A 26,144-nucleotide genomic window follows, 5' to 3' on the forward strand; every position below is an offset into this window, starting at 1 on the left:
TATTGTGACGGCATGCAGTCAGTGGCCTCAGGGTGGATTCAAAGCAGGCCTCTGAGTTAGCCTTGTGGCAGACAGAGAAAAGGAAATGGTAATGTTTGCGGTGACTTCCTCCTTGACTTATCACTGTCACAAGAATTTCAGAAAACTTGGCATTGAGGTTATGGTCACTGAGATTTTTAGTATGAAACTCCTACGTTCCCTTGTTCTCAAGTTGAGCCTGCCCAAAAGTGACATTGAGCTAAGCTTTTCAAAACAAGGTAGTTAATCAGAGATTTCATTGCATCATTTAAAAACTGCACATTGTACTTACTCATGTTATCTTTGTCTAATAATAAAGTTTGATGACCTGAATCAGTTCTTCACGGCACTTCACTGAAGTTTGTTGTGCATTGCAATAGTTACTACGATATGCTAATAATATGCTAAAAGATTCTGAAATTTTATTCACCCAAAAATCAACCAACAGCTCCAGAGGCAGCATCTGAGCCAAAGGTTTATTTATTTAACCACACAGAAAATCAAATCCAAACAGCACGTTTTTGTTCTATACAGCAGTGTTTCTCCGAGCACAGAGAAGTAAACTCAGCAAACATAAGGCACTGGATCTGAGGCTAGACGACCAGAAACCAGCAGACGGACCTGAAAGAAAAATGTCCAAGCACAACTCACAGTGACCAACAGCCTGATGGGCGCTAACAGCAGCAGCAGTTCTTACACTCCTTTCCAGCCCGCTCCCCTTGGCTTTTTGCTCCCCCCGCACTGATCCACTGAGCTCCCAGTATTAACAACATAAAAAACAAACACGACAAATTTATCTTTGACTCATCAGAGGAAGACTTCTGTAAATAATTTTAGAGAGAGGAGCAGACAGAGCGCTTTGTGTCTGTGCTTACCTTAGCATAGAGACATGGGCACAAACAGCTAGGCGAGCACGCCCATTTAAAGCTTGTTACTGTATGCAAAAACTGAATCTGGGGATTGGCGGGCTCACCTGTGCTAAGCTAGCTAGCTGTGTGTAAAAACTAAAGTGGGAAAAAATTTGGTTTAACTTATTAGATGTTATCTATATACAAAAATGCTAACTTTCTCCCGACAGTCATGGCTTTTCCCACTGCTTTGTGCTCAACTAACTAGCATGATGTAAAAAATAGGAGTGGAAAGATTTTTTTTTTTAAAAAAAACATATGGTTTTAAGAGAGTTACTAAAAGATTGATTTATATAGGAAATAGGAAAATGCTACTTTATACCTCAAGTTTTTTTTGCTAAGCTAGCTAACAAGCTTTGCTAAGCTGTGCTAAATAACTATATGTACAAGTGAGAGTATGGTTTTATGAAAGTTTTTTTTTTTATAGATCATAGAAAATTATACTTTACAGTCATAACTGATTTCCCACTGCTAGCATTAAACTGTGATAATAGAAATAGAGGGGAGAGTATGGTTTTAAGAGAGTTACTAAAATGTATTTATATAGCAATGGTAATTTATGCCTTTTTTACTATATATCTTTATGAAATGAGTATTGTTCTATGCCAGTGTCATTAGATTGAGTAGCATTTTGCTACATTAAAAAAAACAAAGTCTTCGCTGATTTTCCGTTGCTTTATGCTAAGCTAAGCTAAACTTAGACATGAAAGCGTTTCCTCTCAGGCAAGAAAGCTAATAAACATATTTCCCAAAATCTCAAACACAACCAGTAAAGAAACCCATACATTCATCATGTCAACACAGTGGGTAACTTTTTTAAATCATTCACAATCCTCGTAAACAAACTTTGAGCTCGACATTCATTGAATCCATTCGTCTGAGTGATAAGAAATAGTGCTAACATGCTATGCTAATGCACTTAAAAGAAAAGAGGAGGATAGTGTTTATGTTTTGATACAAAGCAATAAGCTTGTTGATTTAGAGGCAGCAAAACACAAATGGAGTTTTAGATTTTCCGACTCGGGTCCACACTGCATTTCCATGGCTGCCGGTCTACACCAATCAGATCTCCAGAAAAAAGCAAAAGAAAGAAAGAAAAAAAAAAAATCACCACCTGTGTCCTCTTCTCTCATTGGCTCAGAGCTAATACCGTTTCTCGCGAGCCCATCCCATGTGGGCAGGGTTAGGCTGAATATAGTTATACCCTACCCCCATATCTCTTTCCTGTCTACTCCTGTACACGTCCCTGGTTGGATCGTAGCCACCCCTTCCTCTGCCTCCTCTCCCTCCTCTTCCTCTGTAGGGCCTCCTCTGCCCTCTGTAGTTTGGCACCATCGTTTTAAACCCCTCCACCTCCTCCCAGTCATCCTCCGTGCTGCAGCCCACAGAATGATTGTCCGTCATGGTGACAGGCTTCATGTAGCTGCCCCTCTGGCTCTGTTCATACACGTTGGTGGCATGGACTGGTTTCCGGGGACGGTATTGCGACGGAGAGCCGGGGCTGCTGCTGCTGCCTTTCATAGCTCCCATGGAGATGTCCTTAAAGTGCGGATCAGAAAGCAGAGCAACCTGAGAGCGAAACAGAAGGAGGTCCTGTTACAAGAGGATATGATGCAGCATGACTTTCAAAATAAAACACCTAGTAATAAAAAGCTACCAGGACGCTCTGGAATGTCAGACTTTCTCTAATAAAAGCCACAGGGTAGAGAAATTTAACTGGTTTCTTTAAACACTCAGATTTACATACTAAGAGCCAGTTAGTTAACAGGATGTTAAAGGATGGGTTTTAGTGGGGGGGGGGGGGGATCTCAATTGATGGGATCTCAATTTCTTAAGATCTCATCAAGATTATTTGACGTAACAACTTTTAAAACAAATCACTTTGTTATGAAAAGCTACCAGGGAGTTCAGAAATGTGACACATTATGGAAACTGTCAGATTTCCATAATAAAAGCCAACACCTGCTTACAGGAAATTGAAGGATGCCTTTCAGTGATCTTTTAAAGATAAAAGCCACTTCTAACTACTTATTAGATATTAGTTTCAAAATCAAAACCCGAAGTTAATTTGATTAGGTTATCAAGTTGCTCAGAAATATACGTACTATGGGCATGTCGTTAAGTGGCGGATCCACCAGGAGCACTGCTCGTGGCAAACTCTCCCCCGGATCTCTCTTGAAGCCTATCAGGAAAACAAAATGAATTAAAAAATTTTCCACCTGACAGTTAAAAGAAAGCCATAACACTTTGAAATGTAAGGACTTCATCTCCCAGAATTCCTGCTTACTATAATTGGATGGGACCATCACTGATCGGTTACTGTTGGTAGTGGGAATGTTAGACGCAGCGGCGCTCTCCAGAGGACTGGAGATGTGGATGTTCCCGTGGCCAGGCATCGTGTCCCCGTTGATTGCCTGAAGCTGGTGCTGCTGCATCGCCCCCTGGCTCACCTGGAGCTCCTGGTGGGTGGATGCAGTTTGATATGCCAGAGAGGAGGGGCTGTACGGACCCATGGCTGTGGGGTACACCGGGACCCCCGCGCCCTGATTTGGGTGGTAACCCTGAGATGAAGGCGGGGGACCCGAGTACGGTGGAGGTGGGGAAAGATACCCAACTGAGTAGCTTGGGTTTCGTGCAGGCATCTGTTGCCATGGCATCCTGGGGGGTTGTGGCTGGGTGATGGGGTACCTGGCCTGGTTGAAGGAGGGTTCAGCCGGACCGGGGGGCTCATCGAGCGCAGCCTGGTTGTCATATTGAGAGGGCACCGGTGCTACAGTGGGAGGGTACTGGTGAGGCGGATAGCCCTCCTGCGGGTTGGTGGGGGTGTTGCTGGGGGTGTTAGAGGGAAGGCACTGTGGGGACGGGGAACGGGAAGATGGCTTGGGCTGCATGGCATGGGCCTGCTGCAGGGGGACGAGGTACAGGTATGGTGGGTATATGGGCATGGAGTAGGCCTGTAGAGGAAGAGAGCAGAGGCAGGACTCAGCATCAGCTCCTCGTTATTTTACTTAAAAGTGCATCAAAAATAACTTTTATTTTAACAAAATTAAAGTACATCTTGTAGTGCTTGGCATTATTTTTACATAATTTACCACATTAAAATCTGTGTAAACAATACCTGTTGCTAGGCAACTGGGCATGCTGCATCAGAAGTCATTGTTTACGTGGTTGTATTTTTTTGTTTTTATTCCAAATGTTCCCAAAATACAGCACACGATGAATCAACTTGTTAACAGGAAATGTGAGATGATGGGCTTTTACTTTAACACAACTCTCAATCCTCTTCTCCAAACCTGGTCTGTGTCTTGTGGGTGTGCGTTTGTGTGTCTGTTGGTCCAGGCTTACGTCTTACCTTAACGCCCAAGTTAAAGAAAAACCTCAAGATGTTGACGTCTGAGGAGAAAAACAAAAAACACACAAGGATACAAAATCCTGATCAGATATCTCTTTCATGGTGTTGCTCACTGCGCTGACACATCGCAGCCTCTACTTTTGCTCCATGAAAACACTGACCATTAACATACAAAACTCATCTCTAGTCTATTTCAGCTGCTTCGTCTCACAGGGAAGCACCAGCATGTTCTTTATGTCTGACCCTGCCTGTATGGTGGCCTTCGTGCACATCTGTGAGTATTTTCTTTGCCTAAATGGGTCAAAAGCAGTTTTTGTGGAAGGACAGGTGTTTCCCGCTGAGGGAGTCCGTGTAGGACATCCAGTGCTGATTAAACTAAAGCATGTGGATATTTTCTCATGTTTTCAAATCTGCTGAAACACTTCTGTCATGCCTAATTTTTTTCATTATTTCGTTTTACTTTGACAGTCAGCACCGTCTTTGAATATAGAGCTGTGAGTCTCAGAGCACGACACAGGCATGGCTCTGATGGCTGATCTGATTGTTCAGTTTTCTATGGCGACAGTTGACGTGGTTATTTATCATCTTAGGACTCTTTGGTGTGGCTCACCTGTGGGCAGGTCGTCCCCGGACTTGTTGGAAGAAAGGTTTGGAGTCGCAGCTATCTCGCCTCTCTCTCCCTGGGGGAATCCGGGATAAAGGAGGTCCTGGTAGAGCTGGGACATCTGCTGCAGGGGGACGGGTCCGGGGAGGGGCTGAGGAGGAGCAGTATGAGGGGGGTGAGGTGGGGATAGCTTCTCGGAGGCAGGTGGAGCTTGAGACTCAGGTGCAGACTGGTGCTGTTGTGGTGGGGCTTCGGTTTGGGTCTGGGGAACAATGGTGGAGGCAGAGAGAGAAAGGGAGGGATGTGGGACCTGGGAAGGGTGAGGAGCCTGGGCGGGGGGGTGGGGAAGGGAGGCCTGGGGGTAGGAAGCCACAGGAGTGGGATAAGAGGTCTGAATGTGGGGCTGGAGGTCAGTCTGAGGCAGGACAGGCGCCTCTGTGCCAGACTGCGGCTGATCCTGGGGCTCGCTCAGCATCATGGGTGGGCCCATGATTTGTGGTAGAGAAGCCTGACTTTCAGTCTGGATTTGGGGTAAAGAAGACTCTGCTTGTTCCTCAGCTGAGGGCACAGAGACCTGGGTCTGGACCTCAGGTGGAGGAATTTCACTTTGGAAAGCCTGAGATGCCATCAGAGGGCCTCCAGATTTTGGTAAAGAATCTGAAAGAAAGAGAGAAGACATGAAGACCAAAGTAAATTACTGACGTGCCAGCTGCTGATACATTTACCAATTATCTGCCTAAAAAAATACAAAACAGTCAAAATTAAGCACAAACTAAGGGGTGAGAACAAATATCTTTCAATTAAACTTCAAATATATTTGTTGTCTGTTAATCACGTTACTGATTTTCACTTTATGTTTATTAAAATCTCGCTGAAAACTGAAAAACAATCTTCAATTTCCCAACAACAGAAATAAACCTGTTACAGCACAGTACAAAAATCCTTTGGATCATTTCACCCTTCAGAACAACTCTACCTCTATTTTCTTCTTTCATACGTCACCTGCTGGAGTTTTATAAAGGCTTACAGTTGAGAATTATAAGGGGTGTGGCCACTTTCACTGTTAGCTGGGTACTAGCCCCAAAAAGCCTAGCCACACTGGCTATAGCCATCATTTAAATTGTTTACTACTAAACACCCAGAGCCTGAACCACCTGAGCAACCCCAAAAATGCTGGAATGGTAATAAACAAAGCTCTTATTTTGAAAGGCGCATCTGATTCAAAAGGATTTTAACCCCCAAAATAAACTTAAAAATAGTTTTTACTGGTTTAAACTGAAAGTCTGCTACTCTGTGTCAGTCTGGGGATATCTGTGTATTTACTTCTGTGGACAGCCTGCAGTCTAAACTGTGACACGAGCCTGAAACTGAACAGATTTCTTACTTGTGGTTGGAGGTGGAGCAGGTGGAGCCTCCCGGACTTCAGCTGAAGGATGAATTAAGGAGGAGGAGGAGGGTGGAGTCTGAGAGCGGAGGAGAGAAGTGATAGGTGGAGAGGAGCGGGCGGCGGGGAAGCCTGGTGCAGCTGTGGGTGGGGAAGCAATGGGAGTGATGAAAGTGGGAGGAGGAACTGAGGAGGAAGGAGGAGGAGAGGTGGTTGGCTTAGGAAGATGAACAGATGCAGGGGGGAGTTTAGAGGATGAGGAGGAGGTGGGTGAAGCTGCGGGGAGAACGGGGGTGCTGTAGGAGAAGGCAGATGATGGGACAGAGGGAGGCAGCGGTGCTTCGCCTTTTGGAGAAGGTTTAGCAGCAGGAGGAGCAGCAGGAGGAGGAGGAGAGCCCGGCGCAGCAGTGGCTGAGGCGTAGGAAGGTGTGTTTGTTTTAGCAGCCGGAGCTACAGAAGTGAGTGGCAGGCTGACAGAGGGGCTCGCATTTGGCATCAAGGCCTTGACAAAATTCAGCCCCGAGGGGGTGGAGTCAGAAGGTTTAGCAGCAGGAAGGGCGGGGCTGGTCATGGTGTCAGGTGTAGTGGTTGTAGAGGTTGCTGTAAGAGGTGGGGTGGAGGGTGTGGGTTTGTCCAGGGCAGAAGGAGACGGAGCTCTGACATCTTCAACGGGGCTCTTCTGTAAAAGGACAGAGCAGCAGCGATCAGACTCCAGGTTTTAAATTCCAGACGGTCCCTGAAGGTCTCAGGTAACATTTCAACGACCAAATGCACAGAAAAAAAACAGCTGCTCAGCTTCTGGGGTCAGGTGGAAACTTCAGATTTGATAGATCATATATGGAGTGACCACATTCTTCATAGAGCTTCCTTACTGAAGTCCCAGGTACGAAGCAAACTAGAACTCGTGCACTCATAGGCTTTTTCTCATTTTCAGAGGTTTTTTACCGATTTAAAAATCACCTCGTGGTCTCGCTCTCACATCGTTTCTCGTTGGAACGATTGCCGTCTCTCTTAAAGAGCATGACAGCACAGCTTATGTTACATCTGAACAAAGTCAGCGCGGTGGTGGAGCGATGATGATTTGGGCACCAGTCATTGAGTCATACATGAAGCCATCTTTATACAAAAGTGTTCTGTGTAAATGTAGGCCCCCGTCAGCTGTCTGACACACAAACACTGTCATGCAACAGGACGATGGTCCAAGCCAAATTACAACCAAATGGCTAAAAAAACGAAGCAACCATGAAGTCCATGGAGGGCTGTGGTGAAAACTTAAGAGCTTTGCATAAATTACCATCTGTAAACCTCAATGACTGGAAGCAACGTTGTAAAGACATCAGGTCAAAACTGGTCCACAGTGATGTGAGGGAAGGACAGTCTCAAAGAAGCTCCTGAATGCTGTGACGTACGTAGTTTTCAGAGGACGGCAAACGCCTCACGAGCTGACAGCGTGCGATTAGTTATTTTAATTTATTTTAACTTATGTTTTGTATTCATCTTCTGTTTTATTGTTGTTAGTTTCTAAGTATTTTAGTTTTTATTCAGCAATCTAATTTTCCTACAAAGCTTCCTGATGGGCTTTTTAATTTGATTTTCTTTATTAGCATTTCATCTCATTTTCTAATTGTTCTCAATTTAATTTCATGTACTCTAATTCTACTTGCAGGCCTTTCCATTTTAATTTAATTTCTTTGATGTTTTGTGTTTTTAATTTGAGTTTCGTGTCACTGCTGATTATTTTGTTTCATCCCTTTTTCTTCTGTCAGTCGTCTGTGTGAAAGGTGCTTTACAAATAAAGTTAGCATCAGTGTATCACTGAGCCTCGGCACCAGGATGCTTTTAACTTTAAATGCAGATCGTTGCATTAAACCTCCTAAATGAAGACAGGAATGTTCACCGGCTGCTCCCATTAACAGTCATGTACGCACTAACTGAGCAGGCGAAATCATTCACAGCTGAATGTGAACAATGTCACATACCATGCGGTGCCTTTTTGTGCTGGTGATTAATGTTAGGGTGTTTAGTCTGTTTAAATCAAACTCTGGTTAGTTTTCCCCTTTTGACGAGGCTGTGCAGATGTGAACACTGTACAGAGAACACAACCTCCGAACACAGCGGTTCGTTTATGGTGTGAACGCGATCCAAACCAACTACTATAAGCTTGAGCTACAGCACGCCCCGTAAGCTTGTGTTCTTTTGTATTCTCTGCTGGAAGGTCCTACAGATGTGCAGCGGTCTGTGCGGGATACCAACTAGCTGGGAAATGAATCAATTCTCACACAGCATCTTCTTCCTGTATTTACTTTAGTTGCTTCCACACCAGACGCATCAGGCCAATGAGCAGACTGAAATGCTCTCACGTAGTTTGTAGTGATGCATTCTGGTCCGCTTGGACTTCGCTGTGTGCAAACAAACGAAACTGCGAGGGAAAAGCTGCAAGTTTACAAACTCATCAGCTGATTCGGACCAGAGGAAATGGCCCTGAGAGCGTTTCTGCATCATAACATGTCTCCCTGTTTGTGTCCGTTTGTGGTCTGAACTCACCGTCTTGTTCCTCTGAGATCGCTTCTTCTCTCCTTTCCTCTTCCCTCCCTCTCCCTGCGTCCCCGGCTGAGACTGAGGGGAGAAAAACAAACATTAGAAACATTAAAAACTAAAAAACATCTGCTGAACAAGAAACAGCGTGAGCATGATGAATTAAATCCAAACTCTCATCCTTCCCGGAGCGTCGTGTATCAGCCTCTGAGGAACATTTTCAGACTTTTACATGTCCTAACAGCGAGCCTGGAGCTCATTAAACATTTTTACCATATGGGCCACTTGCTGTGTGTTTTCTCTGTATCCCATCAATGCACTATTCCCCGAGTCCACATCAATACTTCGACATAGAAACACAACACTGAGGAAAATGAAGGAGAGGAAACGAAGCAGTGAAAATAGTGTCTGTAAATGTGAGTAACACTCCTGTCTGGCAGTCAGAGGTGAGCGAGGTAGAAAATAAACATAAAACTCTCAGTAAACTACGACACGGCGCCTGCAGGCTCCTCGACAGGTCAGAATCCATGTCGGCTTCTGTTTCTCCAGCTTACAGATGAGTTTCCACCTCTTGCTTGCTTCTGTAGGAGACTTTGATTTGTTCTGCTTTAATTTCCTGTTGAAGTTTTCAGTAACCACCAGCGGCCATGTTTAGCAACACGCTGCATCAGCGCAAACAAAAACAAGACACTGCTGGTATTTACAAAGAGAGCACAGTGACACGATCACGTGAGAGGCACTGACCCCGTTTCATGTGCATGTCTGGGTCTGCTTTTCTCTGTAGGCTCCTCTTGTTGGTGTTTTTAATATTGTTCATATGTGTAACACAGCAAAGCCAGAGCTGACAGGAGGAGCAGAAGCAGTGAAGAAAAGAAAAACGGGAAAAAAAACAGGAGAAAAATAAAAGTGTGGAGGAGAATATTTGCAACACACAGTTTTTCTGCTAACTCTACTATTTAATGTAATTAAAACAAAGAAAGAAAAAAGTCTCATGTCTCATCTTTTTGTTCTCGATATTAAAACGTCTGCGTTCAGCCGTAAAACTGAACACCTCTCTGCGCTGTCTGGGAATCGTCAGTGAATCTGGCCCCAGATGTTTAAACATCAGCTCGCTGCCTTTCTAAAAGGGTTCAAACCGGCCGACCCAGCCTCAGCAGGACGTTCAGGTTTATCTGCACCTATCATGAAATCAGCCTCATGTGAACTCACGCCCAGTGCGGGGAAGCTGTGCTCGTCTCTGAGCTGGATCTCCACCAACGCCACGTTCCTCTCCTCCTCCTCTTTGGCCAATCGCTGCTCCTCTGTCAGGCCGAACGCCACCTCCGCCGCACCCACAGACTTCCTGTAGAAAGACACAGAAACGCAGAAGAACTTTATTTAATCCAAAGAGCAACAACAGCAGCGTAAAATGAAAAGAACTACAAAATAAATAAACTAATAATCGAGCTCAAAATGATATTTATGCTTTATATAAACCATAGAGGAAGATTATGAAGGAGGGGTTCAGTGATCGTGTCATTGTGTGATCCAGCACTGATGTATACAAACAGAGATGACACACCTGCTGGTTTTGGCCCCGCCCTGCTCCTCTACATTGGCCTGCGGGGGCCAGGAGTGCTGCTTCAGCGTGCGGCCCCCTGAGCCCGGCGCCGCTGCCTGAGAACCAGAGGACGACGATGGCCCGACGGACTTCCCCCTTCCTCGGCCTCTCCCCCGCTCCTCCCACTCTGAAGGAGAAAGAGAGTTTCCACAGACTGCACTCATGCAATAAACCTGTAACATACGTGTGCGCGCACGTGTTCACCTCCTCCGTGCCCGTTGCTGAGCCTCTTGTCACGGTTGCCCACCTTGCTCCACCCGCTGTCATCACTGGGAGGGCGGACACTCCACAAAGGCACCACCTGCCTTAAAACACACATAACAAGATTTGTCACGTCTGTGCAACCTCCACGACACTGAGCGTGTGTGCGTGCTGTTAGTGCGACCTACTTCCTGCCCAGATCTTCTATGTAAACGGTCACTGGCTGGTTATTGGCCGGCACCTCCTTGATGACGGCGCTGTAGAGCCGATTGGTTCCCTCGAGACGAACCTGCAGGTGACGCACAAACAGCGTGAAACATGCACTCGAGGAGGATCACACACACACACACACACACACACACACACACACACCTGGCAGCGGTCTCCTACAGTGAACTGCATCCCAGCAGCGATGCAGTAATCCAGCTTCTGTTGGGCTAAAAGAAAAAAAGAAAATAAAACGTGAAACATTCACTTTTAACTTTTGTTAAAAAATGATTTTCTGATCACTTTGAGTCCAAAAAGTGTTCAAAGTTCCCCTTCAGATCTTTTATCCCCAGCCTGACGTCTGTTTTCAATCTTCCTACAAAATCCAAAAACAGGGCTGATTGTCACACTTTCAGCGTCTGCACCACCTGCTACGCTGCCACTGTTTTGCATATTTAAACACAGGTTATCACATCCAGCTGCTGCTGCCTGCCACCAACAGCTGTGTCCAGCTAAGTGGAGCAGTGGTCCTCCGCTTTAACGATCAGGCTGGGCACAGACGTCCCGCCTCATCGACAAGCCGGGACGGCGCTCAGAGCCAGTACCAGTCATTCTCTTAGTAGATGTTAAAATTGTACACAGCCTCAACACTTCTGCCCTCTGACCTCATCAGGATTCATGCCTCGTTCTCGCATTATTGCAGTCACAAACTCAGGTGTCCACCTCACCTGCAGGTCCACTGGGGTTATGACCTGATCAGTTACAGCCAAGAGGTAAAAATGTAGTTGACATCGAGCCCCGACGTGCCGTGAGGAATATGAACTCTTGTTGGCAAAGAAATAATTTCAGAGAGCCGGCTGACCCGGACTTGTTGCCAAATGCAGCGCTCTGATTGGTCAGATCTGTTTATTCGTGTTTGAAAAAAAGATTACAAAATGGTTTGAAAAAATAAAAGCCTCAAATCTGCCCAGTGAAGTGATGCAGTCAGCGTTAACAGCTGTAGTTAAGATCAGGCGAGTCTGACTAATTTTACATGTTCGACATGTGAAGGAGTTTAGTTTATATTATATAATCACTGATGTACGAAGGACGCCATCCAAAAGTCAGTAGAGGATCAAAGCCGTGAATGACAGCTTTGATAAACCGTGTCAGCATAACTGGCGCTTCACAGCAGGGTCATAGCCTCGGGAACATCCCAACAGAATCCCATTGGTGTGCAGAGAGTTCAATACAAAGTCCATAACTGCAAGTTGTCCCAAACGTTCAACTCTGTAAAGCGTCCACATTGAACATTACAGTCTGACGATCAGCGGGCAGTTTGAAGCAGCCCTGAAAGAAAACCAAGCCCAAGACGACAAATCTCAACAGTGAGTCTGCGCTGCTATTTGAAGTCTGAGTTAGTTTAATGAATATAAAACTGTCTCCTTTGAGTCTATATTTATACGTAATGTGATTGTGACCTCTGCAGCTGACAGGGTTTCCCAGCATTTATCCAGCACCACAGTAACACCTGAGAAACCTGAAGCACTTCCTGCAGACAGCTTCCTGTGGTTTCAGTGGGAGCTTACCACACATTACCAGCACTCACTCAGGTGTGATGCACCAGCACAGATACACATCATGCACTCCCAGCATATTTCTAACAGTGGCGTGCCTGCAACACCACAGGAACCAGTGTCTCCTCTCTCTGCTCACATCGGTTTGCTCTCAGCTCAGCCAAATAAGATAACCTTTATTAGTCCCACACGTGGGAAATTCCCAACTAAACTATCCTCACGTTTGCTTTTGTCAGACCACTGTAGGAAATAGTACCACCAACATGGCCAGTTATAACCGATGCAAACCAGCCTTTACTTTTAAGCAGTGTTCTGGTCTGCTCGTCTTCAGTCACCCGTCCAAGCAGCCGGACGTTCTTATAACTTATGAAAGTGTTCTTGACCCATACGTGACCATCAGACTGCTGCTTACACCACTCACATCTTTAATGTGCTGCATACCACACATCCCTCCAGCCCACGCACATGTGTAAACACAAGAATGTGTATTTAAATTTTACTTAGTTTTTAAACTCGTGTTGCTCTAGTTATTTTTATCCTGTGAAAATGTTCAACAAACATGTTTCATCGTAACGTTGACCTCGCGTGAACTTACACACGACAAACTGATAGTGAAGCAGGTCGTTTCTTTGGACATCGCCCTGGGATCTGACTACTTTTAGACGCATGCTTTGTTTTTCTGTGTGTGTGTGTGTGTGTGTGTGTGTGTGTGTGTGTGTGTGTGTGTGTGTGTGTGTGTGTGTGTGTGTGTGTGTGTGTGTGTGTCACCTCTCTTGGACTTGTGCCAGACATCGTACTCCACATTTCTGAGCAATGTTGGGTTCAAAGATCGCCTCACCCTCTGAGGCAGCCCACGCCCACGGCCCTGTTACACACACACACACTTCAGTGACAGTACTACCCTGTGTGGTTGTTATAAAACATGTGTTTTATGAATGTTACCCTGTAGCTTTGGTTGTGCTTTGTGGAGGTAGGGCTGGTTCCATTTTCCACCCTGAGCCACAAAAACAGACATCATGAGATTATTAAAGCCTTAAAGTTTTACTGTGTTTGATAAAAGGAGCTGAGAACACTTACAAAGGAAACAAAGTGTCAATATGTCCAAATAAGTAGGTAATCAGTTTTTAGTATACAAAAGTAAATCAATAACGATGAGGAAGTAAACAAAACCAGCAGCCTGTGAATTCACTGCCAGTAAATAAAAATGAAGTGTGAGTGCTCGTTTAATAAAAATCAGGCACAAGGTGCTGGATTTTGACTCATTTCCCTTCACAGTAAAAGTTATCATGCAGGTGAATAAACCGCTGCTTGATGCCAGTTTCCTACCACAGCGCCTCGTCTACATCCAGGTCGGAGTCGTCACTGCTGGGGCAGGCGGGCATGCAGTCGTCGCTCAGGAGGTCGGCGGGTCGGCCGATCCGCTGACAGGAACCCAAATAGCTGCGGTCCACCTTAAACACGCCTTCGTACAGCAGCTCGTACAGGACGGCTGCAGGAGAACCACACAGAGACTCGGGATGAGGGTTTTTCTGGGGTTTGCTGCCGTGTTCGTGTGAATCACAGGAGGTCTAATTATAGCCTGAAGTCTAACTTTTGATAAGAGGCGAGACAGAAATTCAATATTTGAACCAAGAAAAAAAAAAAAAGTGAGTGAATGGGTAACCCACGCTCTGTGGGCTCATCCAGTTTCATTAAACTGTAATCACTGACTTACTGTCTTTGCAGGCTGCATTTAAGTGGATGGATTGATTATGATGAACAATCACATAATAATACAAGACTGTCATGTTGGGCGAGCCTCGACTTTGACTGCCACCTTTTTAACAAAGCATCAGACACCTGCTGTGGGCCTGTATGAAGAATAGCCTGTAGTCTCTTTTCCACTGGCATCTACTTGGCTTCACTCTACTTTGTTTCAGTCGTTTTCTATTACAACTGAGCGAAACCTCAATGTAGGCGAAGCAGTTACAGCAAGGCAGCCCGAAGCCCCACAAGCTCTTTGTACGCGACACAAACACAACAATGGAGGGCATCGGGGTGCAGGTATACCTGCTGCTCGGCCCATGTGGCGATTAGCTGGTATTATCCGGTACCTACTCAGCCAGGGTTTCACTCCGAAAATGTGACGTCAAAAGACAGAATGTCACTGATTGGCCAAGAAGTGAAAACACCACGTGAGTCACGAGCGTAACGCCTTCACAAGAATTTTTGAAACCCGACGATGAGGAAGACGGCTGCACCACAACATCGTGGTCCAGCAACAAGGTGGGTTTTAGCAGCAGGCGTACCATCACCCTGACGTCCTCCATTGCTGTGTTGTGTTTCTGTCGCACACAAATGACGTCAGGGGAGTTTCGGGCTGCCATGTTGAACTATGTTTGAGCTGGTACTCAGTGAGACACGCTGGGTGGATGTGGGCCACGACCCCACTCTACACCCCTACAAGGTTTCACCACTTTTAGAGATATCGTGTTCACAGACAGAACGCTACATGAAAAACTTGACCTTCACATCAGAGGTAACAAATACGTTTGATAGACGATCCCGAGGTGAAGATTTAAGGGGGAAAGTGATACGAGGGCTCAGGCAGTAAAGCATCTACCAACCAGAAGATCGAAAGATCAATCTGTTCCTTTGGTCCAAGTATCCTGAACCCCCACGTTTTGACTGTGTTGTAATGTTAGATAGTGCTGCATGAATGTGTGTCTGTGACAGGGTGAGTGAAGTGAATCTAGTTTGTAGTACAGAAAACGTTCTGAGTCAGCAGACACCTGCGAGCTGCTCACAGACTGAGTTTAACTTCTGTGTTTATGCTGCAAAGTGTCAGTTTAGTCGGGTCGCTGGACTTCAGAAACTTACACTACAGGAAACACTACAAGCTTACGTTACATCAAATTAACGGGCAGTAACTAGACGACAGCGACTGTTAGAGATGTCAAACAGAGACATCAGTGTTAAACGCTGGACACACAGCAGCATGAATCAGAGGCTCTGCAGGCTCTCCTGTGATTGTTCACCTTTAGCAGAGTTAAGACAAAACCAGTTTGAGCAGCGTGGTTAATGACTCACGCTGCTCCTCTTGCACACTGACTAAGAAGTGTTATGAAGACTTGAGCTGAAAGGGTTTCCTCGGAGTGCCGCAGCCTTACACTGACTATGTGGTGTTTGGTTTATAATGTGGTCTCTGTTCTCTCATTTTCTCTGCCGAGTGCCCACATTTTGATTGATGTTCTCATCTGTTTGTTATGAATTCACTGAGACTTCTCTTCAGTGATGATTACCCTCCCTGAGAGGATCTGCAGGATCAGTTAAACTCTTTTCCGCTCTCCTTGTTTTACAAACAAATGAAATCACAGACACTCACACTGGCAGAGTGCGGTGTTCTTGATCCGGCTGATGGGATAAACGCTGTCATAGTGATTCCCGTTCAGGAAGCACAGCTGCACCTGTAGAGGCAAACAAACGGTTCGGCTTCAGTAAATAAAAGAGTGGAAACTGAAGCGAGAAGAGCCTGAAAGGCTTCGGGGATGAACCGATCTTTTTTTCCTGCTTTAAAATGTCCGGTAAAGACAAAATAACAAGCTGTGTTGTTTGAAAAATCGCCGTTAGCGTCTCAAAGCTTCCGCCTGACAGCTTGGTGTATTTTCTGAAAGTTTTCCTCCGACAGGAAATGCAAATCGTGTCTCTAACTAAACGCTCGGCCGAACGCGTCCACCTCACCTTGTCCTTGAAGTTGTTGCCTGTGATGTTGACGGCTGGCTTGCCGGGCTCCTGGAAGATCAGAAAATCCCTCCTGCAGGAAGAGATCAAAAGAGACGAAGAGAGAGAGAGGAGAGGATGAAATGAGATGACGAAGCTTTGGTGACTCATCGTTTTCACCATCTGATGCTAAACTCGGGGGCAGGAACGCAGATTCCTCCAACTATAAATGAGGACGAGCTTCCGCACGTTTGGACCCAGAGAGCCAAAGCTGTCACACCTGGGATGATTTCACCGCCACCTCGGGATGCTGCTTCATATCTGACTGAGATGCCCTTTAAAGCCTAACTCAGGGTTTAAGTGTTGCCGTGTCGACAGACTGATGGTCGTTGCCGACCTGTTAAGACCCCCGAGCCTCGTTCACACACATTTCACAAGCAGATCATCGTCAAACTCCGTGAACGTCTCAGACTGTGCGTCCAAACAAAAGGTGAAGGTCTGGGTGTCTTAGAAAACTTAAATGCACATCTTTAAACTAAATAAAAAGAAACGTTATTTGTCTCATTACGTGCAGTTTCCCAAAACAGCTGGCAGCGCTGCCTCAAAGGGAAAATCTTTGGTGACTTCCTTCTTCAGTTATTTTCAGAAAACTTGACCTTTGACCTTGAGGTCGAGGTCACCAAGATCCAAACTCGTCCAAGACTTGTCGTGACAACAATACCCCATCAGTCTTTTACAGCTAAGGGGTAAAAACCCAAACATAATCCATCTATTCTCTTCTGCTCATTTGCGTCCAGGTCATGGGGGCAGAAGATTTTCATCAAGTTTAGCTTCAAAACCTTCTAAAGTAAATGTGGCGCCTCTTTACAGCCACAGACAACGAGTTACGACCATTTTCATCAAAATCATCTGAGCGGTGGCAGTACAGTGTCACTAGGATCATTGCACACATCGTTATCGGCGCTTAGAAACTGCACTGCCATATTATCAAAAACACCTCACACGGCATTGGTCCTCTGCTCAAAACCTGCACCAATGAAACTGGAGGAAGAACTGAGCAGCACACACTCAAAAAGACTAGTTTGAAACCTGGATGCTGACAGAGGTGATTTTAGCTTTTAGTAACAAAACAAAACAAATGTCTCATAAACGAGTGATTATTGTTACTATGTGAATAAAATATCCAAGTATCACATTTGCACTGGCCACTATATTAGATACACCTTGTTAGTGCCAGACTGGACCGGTTTGCCTTAATTCTTCGTGGCAGAGGTTTAAAAGGCTGCTGGAAACATTCCTGTGGTTTCAGTGACACAACAGCATCACACAGTTAGTGTAAATCTCTGCTTCTACCACGTCCTAAAGGTCCTCTGTTGGATGTCTGGTGACTGTGGAGGCCAGTGAGTATAATAAACTGGTTCAAGAAACCAGTACTGGGAGCTGGGAGGAGTGACACCCAGTGTGGGCCTCTGCTGCTTCATGGTTTAATGTGTTGTGCATTCAGAGATGCTCTTCTGCATACCTTGGTTGGAATATGAGTGCTTATTTGGGTTACTGTTGCCTTCCTATCAGCATTCTGCTCTTAAATCTGACATAAACAAGGCGTTCTCTGCATAATCTGTCAGTTTTGAATTATTCTCTGTAAACCACAGAGATGGTTGTCGGGGAAAATCCCAGCAGATCAGCAGTCTCTGAACTACTCAGACGAACAACCACGCTACGCTCAAAGTCACTGAAATCACTGTTCTTCCTCATTCTGATGCTCAGACTGAACTTCAGCAGGTCGTCTTCACCATTTCTCCACACATAAACAGAGCTGCTTTCATGTGATTGGCTGATTAGACATTTGTGTTAACGAGCATTTAAATAGGTATACTTAATGAAGTGGCCAGTGAGCGTAAAGCTTTATTATCCACAGTGAATAAAGCTCAAACACTGTGGGAACTCCCACTAGGCTTTCTGTCGAGTTAAAGTGCAGCTCTCTGTTCAGAGACCTCTGATCTCACTCACTTGTACATGGCGGCCAGCGCGTTGATCTCCACCTCTCCCACCCATTGCTGGAAAACAGAGAAACTTTATGAGCTTTCATATTAAAATGACCCAGCATGTGAGAACAATAAGAGCGTGTGGTGTTTTTACCTGTGGATCCTGAAGCTTGCACAGGTAATCCTCAAAGTCACCTTCAATAAACTGCAAAACAAAACAGCAGTGACTTTTTTAGGCAATTTTCTTCCTCAGTTCTCCCAAAAAAACAAAAACATGATGTGTGAGGCTGAAAACAAAGCCAAAATAAAACCGCCACTTCCTCTAAAGGATACGCGAGTCTGTCCCCACAGACTCCAGTGTTACCATGTTTAACTCTGCAGCAGAAATAAACATGTTTACAGCCGACCAGGCCACACAAAACCTAAAACACCGCAGTCAGAGGTAACTAAATTTAGACGTTTAGCCAATGACATGCTGTCGAAAGATATTTTTAACCTCCTAGGACCTGGCGTCCACGTATGTGGACATCACATTTTGGGTTATTTAGACCAAAATACTCAATTTTGCTCTACAAGGACCTGATATCCACTTACGAGGACATTATACTGCCACTGTCCTTTAAATGAATATCCTCATATGTGGATCTAATTTTTCTTAGAAACAAAAATTTGGTAAAAAGAAAAAAATCTGGTAATTCTTTGTTTTTACATTCATCGGGCCCCAATGTGCCCAAATATCAAAGAGAAATTAAAAATGCATGCTGTGGAAGAGTTCAGGTCTTAGGAGGTTAAAAATGAATTTAGAAAAAAAAAATCTATCAGACTGTACTCCCTCCATCAAGATATTTAAGAAGTAAGCAAGTTAAAAACAAACAAACACACACAAGAAATTATTTAAAAGTTTTTTGAAATGGGACCTAAAACATTTCCACTCCTCCAGGAAGTGAAGGCAGCAACATGACAGGTGGAGCTTTAATGCTGTTGATCCACCTCTATGCCCCATTCTGACAGCAGCTCACAGCTCCTGCTCTGCCAGCTGCCCAAAGGGCACCCTGGGAAATGTAGTAAAGCCCTGCAGCAGAGCGAGTTTATCACCACTATTAAAAACAACACCAGCAGCAGCTTTTGCTTTCATTTCCTCTCATGTGTCACTCAGGGAGTGAAAACCCGCAGAGTCACTCAACCGTGATCTGTGATTCACAGAAGAGTAAATCGACTCCTCGACAGCAGTTTGAGGGTCCAAAAACAGCCAAAAATCTGCTCAGACAGGAAACGTTTGAGCCTTTTCTGTCTCACATTTGGTGTGAACTCACTAACTTTCAGTTCTCAGCTGTTGAAAACAAAAACAAGACATTTAAAAAAAATAAAACATGGTAATTTATATTATTTATCGACGAAACGAGCAGGATCATGATTACGTGCAGCTCATGCATTAAAACAAGACCGAAAGCTCGAGCTTTCACACGTTTTCTGCTATAAATAGAGAAGTTGCGGCTTGTGTGAGAGGCAAAAGCAGCTTCTTTTCTCAATGTTAGGCCACAGGGTGACATCACTAAAGAGAATAAAGCTAAACTAAACAAACAAAAAGAAAAAAATTTTAAATTCTCTCATGTTTTTACTTGTCTTACTTTACAGACTTATGATTAACTCGACTGCAATTGAATAACAGCTCGGTCCGGCTCTTTAAGAGGAAACGCAAACCCTAAAAATACCAGAACTATTAACTTTGCTCAGCGTCGTCATATTTGTCAAAACAAACAGTGTCGGGAGGCTTCGGTACATCTGCTTATTGAGACTCGGGACACATTTGTTTTGATTTATTGTGAAGTCCCCGACAACCACCAGCCACACCATCGTGAAGATAAATTACAACTGAACGTCTCTGAATAGTGAAAAAAACATTAACTAAACTGAGATACATTAAAACAACCTCTCAGTTACAATAACAGGTTACAGATGGAGAATGCAAGCACATGCTTAGTGAAAATTACTTCTAAATATAAGTTCAAATTCTCAGTGCTGAGCAGACATGGTGTAAGCACCTGTTACATCTACATTTATTATTCATGTAATTTATTAGTTCGAAGCCTCAGAGCTCATAGAGGGGATGTTTACACCTCCCAGGATTAATTATAACACACAGGTGGGACAAAACCGAGCCGCCTCGTTGAAGTATATATATAATGTTTAACAATCACCTTTGTTTGAATGCTGTGTGTAATCAGTACGAACGGGTCACCAGCTGAATTTATACTCACTGGCCACTTCATTAGGTACACCTGTCAGCCGGTCACATGACAGCAGCTCAGTGCATTCAGGCAAGTACACTGGTCAAGATGACCTGCTGAAGTTCAGTCTGAGCCCAGGGATTGGGAGGAAAGTGGATTCAAGTGACTTTGAACGCACATGGTTGTTGGTCTGAGTATTTTAGAAGCTGCTGATCTGCTGGGATTTTTCAGCACAACCATCTCTGTGGTTTCAAGGTCCGAAAAAAACAAAAACAAAAACGGAAAATATCCAGTGAGCGCAGGTCTCTTGGTAAAAATGCCTTGACGATGTCATGGACAGCCTGCTTCATGTTGATAGGAAGGCAACAGCAACTCAAATGACACCCTTAATACCAAGGCATGCAGAAGAGCATCTCTGTATGCAGAACACATGAAACCATACCGAGCACACACTCCTGTCAGCTAAGAGCAGGAAACTGAGGCTACAATTAACACAGGCTCGCCAAAAACGGTCAACAGAGGACTGGAGAAATATCACCTGATCTAATGCGAGTCTTGATTTCTGCTGCAACATTTAGATAGTGGGTTCAGAATATTTTCTCAACACTTTTCCTCCACAGATCTCAATCCAGTAGAGCACCTTTGTGATGCGGTTGAGCAGGAAATCAGCATGATGCCATCACATCAACATGAACCAAAATCTCTGAAGAATGTTTCCTGCTCCTTGTTGAATCTGTGCCACAAAGTATTAAAGCAGGTCTGACAGCAAAAGGGCATCCAACCCTGTACTACCAAATAAAGCAGCCGGTAAGTGTATACATGGGTATCTGTACAGATAAAGAACTGAAATTGTCCGTAATGTACAAAAATATACACAGTGTCCAACCTATATGATACACTGACTCTAAATTATGTGTTTTTTGATGTCTTTTCATAGGTATGAGTGCAGTTATTGAAGTTTTACCCTTTAACTTTCACTTCAGTTTCCAGGGCATTTGCATGTTTCAGTTTAGTTTGACTAGTTTCAGTGTTCGTTGTAGTCGTTTTTTATCATCATCGTGTGAACAGATTTAAGAAGTTCACAAAAGATATTACAATAAAAATAAAATATCTCACGACACATGGACATCCCAGTGTCAATGAACATCAACACCAAAGCCTCCCGATGACTACTGGGTTGACAAATTTGCTTAAACCAATAAACCTGTTTATTATTTCCCTTTAGTTACTTTTCAAACCACACAATATGGTTTCAGTTTCTTTTTAACACAAATTTCTCCTCCTTTCTATGAATTCTAATTCAGTAAATAAAAAATACTCCCTGGCAGCTATTTTTTACCACAAATCTACTTTCTAGTTCGAAAAGTAAAACCACTTTGCTCTCCCATGATGTTGTTTTATTTTGGTGACACTGTACATACCGCCTCATAGGTGTCTCTGTTCTGCTTCAGAAACTCCACACACTTCGCCCTGACTTTAGTATGAAGGCTTTGGCAATGCAGCACCTACACAGGAGGGGTCAAAGGTCAACAATAAACACAAACAGACATACTTAATATCAATATTCTCACATATATTGTGGAAATATTACATTTACAATTCGTTAAGAAGTTGTAAACAGCTGACCTTTGCAGTCAGAAGCCTAGCAGAGACACTTTTGGGTAAACAAGCCGGAAGTACGATTTAAAAAAGCCACAATTAAATTTTTTTTCATCATTTAAAGTTTATTCATTTGTAGATGTAGGTCTGAGTCTACGCTGAAACCAGAGTTTGTGGGCATAACTTTTGTTCGGCTAACATTAGGACATCGCAGCTGCACACCAAACAGACCAAGCCCAGCTTCTCACCTGTGCTAAGCTAAAAACTTACTTAACGTTAGCATTTTCTGTAGTTTTCCCGTTTTACCTGCTCGGCGACAGCCCGAAACAAACAGGACCCGTCTTTGGCTATCTTCTTCCGATGCAAACCGATCGATTTCAAGTAGTCATCCATTAATTTCTCGACACCCCTCTCGTCAATACTCTGCATGCTTCCGCCGCCGTCCATGCTAGCAGGGTGCTAGCCGCTAAAGATACCTGCGTGTTTTGGACGTCAAGCGGGGCGAAACTTTGCGCTAAAAGTTGTCAATATCGCCACCAAAAAGAGTTACATAACGACATCTACGAACTAAAATGAGTTAGCGTCAGCGGTGACAGCGTCCAGTTTCGTTTTCCTGGAAGCCCGGTTCATCCCGCTGAAAGAATCCCAGCTTCAGAAAGTGAAAGTCAACTTTAGCTCTCACGGTTAGCACGCAGGCTAACAGCTAACAACACGCCCCCTTCACTGTCAAACATGAACGGAACAGATTCTACAAAGTAAAAGCCTCCATTTGTCAATAACACTCGATTAATTCATCGCGAAATTAACTCTAAGACTCCTCGGTGTATAAAATTCGTTACTGAAGTGATGAATTTAATAATAGTACATTAGTACAACATAATAAAAAGTTCTGTTCGCAGGTTTTCTGACATAATTCATCATAAAACAAAGACTTCCACAGTTGCTATCAAAATAAAAGGATACAGGATACATTTATGGAAACATAAAAAATAATTTAAAAAAATAAACAAGCTCAATAAAAACCAATGAAATAAAATAAAAATGTATAATAATAATACATTTAATTAAATCATTAAAATTTAAATATAAATAAAACCTCTTTTTTTATAAATTCAAAGGAAAACGGAGTCTTTCAGAGTCACATTTTATTTTATTACTGGACTAGGTTCAGCTTACTTATGTCTTAAGTACTTGAGTCATCTATCCTTAGGTGGATTCACTGACTGTATACAAAACGCAGAATTAAGAACACACAAAGGCTTCACATCGTCTTGCGTATAATTTAATTTAATTAAACTTTGAACAATGAGGTGATAAAATTACATAATTTCAAAAAAAAACCCCAAAAAAAAACCGTGAAGGTATTTTTTAATGTAACTGAGACGGGTGGGTAAGATTATGACAACGTTTTAGAGCCTTTAATTGATTTATCGTTTTTACAAAGAAAGATATATAAGAGCCTACAATTATTTAGTTTCAAACTCTTCTTATGAAAAAAGAGAAAGCTATTAGCAATAAATAAATAAATAAATAAATAAACAAAATACTCATATGAAAATGAGTTATTTCATCCTGTTCAATTTAAATTAAAAGCTGTCTTTTCCTTTATAGAACCATTTTTGTTGTGTTGTATTCAGCTTTCTCCAGGGCGTTTTACAGTCATATTTTATCTATGTATTTATCTATGACCTGAACCAAATGTAAAATGTGCAGATCTCAGCAGCTCAGCATAGTCTTAATAAAGTATATAGAAATAGCAGGAAGCGCCTCGGTCACCTGACTCTTTCTTTTCTTTCTCTCAGTCCTTTTGAGTCCCCCTTTCACTTTTTCAACCGTCAGCGGTTCTTCATCTCTTCCTGTGACTCGCTGTGGTATCGATTTCACTCCAGTAGAGCGCTCGGAGAGAGGCTGCATGTTGACTGAACAGAGTGTTCATGACTGTGCCTGCAGATCGCCATTCCAGCCCAAGGATGCCTCTTATCTAGGCATGCATTAATTTAAAAGCCATGTTAACAATAAGCATTCTAGTTAATGCTAGCCACAGTGCATGCTGTAGGTGCTCAACTCCACCAGCCAGCGGGGGACACCATATCTCCAACCTCTCAGGCTTAGCAGGAATCCCAGTTAGTACATTAAAGCCTTGCATATTTACCGTTAGGAGTCTATCCCAGCAACCACAGGGTGAGAGGCAGGATACAAACTGGACAAGTGTAACACAGAAATACAGACAACCATTCACACCATTTAAACTAAACCCACTAACTGCATGTCTTTGGACTGTGGGAAGAAGCCGGAGTACTTGGAGAGAACCCACGCAAACACGGGGAGAACATGCGAACTCCACGCGGAAAGGCCACGTGGTCAAGTGGAACTCACAACCTTCTTGCTGTGAGGCAAAAGTACTTCTGAAAATATACATTTTTGAAAAATGGTCCATCAACCCACTTTCAAGCCTTTTTGTTTCCAGTGAAATGTTCAAACTTTGTACCATAAAACTTTCGTGCAAAGAAAAAGGAAATGATCAAGCAGAAAACTAGCTGGTTTGAAACAAAAAATGGGACCAGAGCCAAGACTTTACTACCAAAAACAGCAGTTCAGTTCACCTAACAGCCACTTGAGGCTGCCTGCAACAGCGAGTCACTCCCCACTGACTCCCATGTTAGGATGTGTAACTTTAGAGCAGAAATAAACATGTTTACAGCCTGACACGAACAACAGTTTCGGTCTCCATAAATTCATAAAACTGTGCAGGTGATTCATGTTTTTTATCACTTCTAAAGCATTATGTGACTAATGTTCTGGCATGTCAGAAAGCAGAGTCTTTATCTGTGACATGTCCTGAATGGCTTGATGTTATTTTCATGTGTTTTCTCGGCATATTTAAGTCAGACATTAATTTAGTTATAGGCAACTATAATAACCTTAGAATAAATGTAAAGTTACTTTTTGTATTTGCACAATTTAACTATATATTTCACCAGCAGGGTGCAGCATTTCACTGCTGTGCTGCTTTTTTAAACTTTAAAACTCATTTATATTAGACACAGACTTTATCAAAACCCCAAATCAGGAAATTTACTTTTTCCAGCAGCACAAGGGTCATGTTTACTCTTAAATGAATATAAAATGTCAGCAACTGAAAAAACAAAGCAAACAAACATCTGTAAGAATATCTGGGCCTCTAATGACGGCGACATATCCTGTAACTGTGAAGCCGGCTATTTATGATATTTAGTACGTTAAGTTAGCATTTTTTTTGCATTAGTAACATGTTTTTGTTGCATTTATGAAGTTATAGAAGTGAAATAAAGTAAATTGTTTACCTTTAATTAAATTTTAATTTTAAATATCAACACAACAATGGTGAAGTGAAGGAAAAATAAGCATCTGTTTGCATGTTCAAGCAGACAACTTATCCAGGCCAGAATCTGTGTCCACCTTCTTTGCTTTCACTTCACCTTTGACCCCTGATGTTGTGATACATGAAAGGTACAGCCTGGCTTCGGCTCAGCTTTAGCTGATATCTCTACAGCACCAACCACAGACACCTTGGAGTTATTTCTTCACATTCTGCTGACAGATTTAGTCAATTTAAAAGATCTCAAGTCATTTTAAACACATTCATTGGCACTAAGTGCCTTTAAATGATTATTCAGTGCTCGTATTCGTCCACGTGTGAACATTTTCTGCCTCTGTGAACGCGTGAGGCGTCCTTGGCAGCCTGACTGCACCTCTAACTGACACGCTTCTCCTCCTCCTCTTCTTCCTCGCCTCTAATGCCATTTACTCAAATCTAATAATGACCTCTGTGTGAGTGCGGCCTTCACGCTTCTCCGCGATTCGCCGAGGCCAGAGCGGCTCCCGGCCAATAGAAGGGCCGCCCGCTCGCCGCCACGGGGACTTACAACATGCCAGGTAACCGTGGCAACTGGCGAGGAGGGGACAGGACCTGTGGCGATTGACACTTATCCTCCCACTCGCCTGGTGAGTGTGGTGTGTGACCTTCATCCCTGGTTTCTGTGTAAAAACTCTGCCCCTCTCTCTCTGCACAGCCAATCTGACAGAGTTTATATTTCAGCTCCATGAAATTTTATTTATTTATTTTTAATTTGATCCAGGCGCCACGCTGAATCCCTGCCCCAGTTAACAGGTTCAGCTTCCTCTGTAACACGATCTTCCTCTCACGTGAGGGAGGAAGACACGAGGGCAAAGGCGAGTCAGATGAAATTAAGCTTCATTGATCATGGCAGCAAACAGTGACAGGATGC

General features: G+C 43.7%; 1 protein-coding gene across 1 annotated transcript; it reads right to left on the bottom strand.

Annotated features, from left to right (window-relative positions):
• Window positions 1-1,433: 1,433 nt before the first annotated feature.
• otud4 (OTU deubiquitinase 4) lies at window positions 1,434-22,553 on the bottom strand. Its single transcript, XM_085348017.1, has 21 exons — window positions 22,183-22,553; window positions 21,699-21,782; window positions 18,204-18,254; window positions 18,075-18,121; window positions 16,086-16,158; window positions 15,730-15,811; window positions 13,692-13,854; window positions 13,308-13,359; window positions 13,134-13,230; window positions 10,975-11,039; window positions 10,791-10,891; window positions 10,606-10,706; window positions 10,363-10,528; window positions 10,011-10,143; window positions 8,811-8,882; window positions 6,267-6,945; window positions 4,889-5,539; window positions 4,279-4,319; window positions 3,214-3,880; window positions 3,032-3,108; window positions 1,434-2,495 (listed from the first exon to the last, which is right to left on the bottom strand). The coding sequence occupies exons 1-21, from the start codon at window positions 22,321-22,323 to the stop codon at window positions 2,070-2,072; spliced, it is 3,969 nt and encodes a 1,322-aa protein (XP_085204143.1). The 5' UTR covers window positions 22,324-22,553; the 3' UTR covers window positions 1,434-2,069.
• Between the last annotated feature and the right edge of the window lie 3,591 nt (window positions 22,554-26,144).

Source organism: Diplotaxodon limnothrissa, linkage group LG3 (genome assembly GCF_057381915.1).
Source record: "Diplotaxodon limnothrissa isolate DT_005_m linkage group LG3, D_limnothrissa_male_GT1.1, whole genome shotgun sequence".
Lineage (NCBI taxonomy): Eukaryota > Metazoa > Chordata > Actinopteri > Cichliformes > Cichlidae > Diplotaxodon > Diplotaxodon limnothrissa.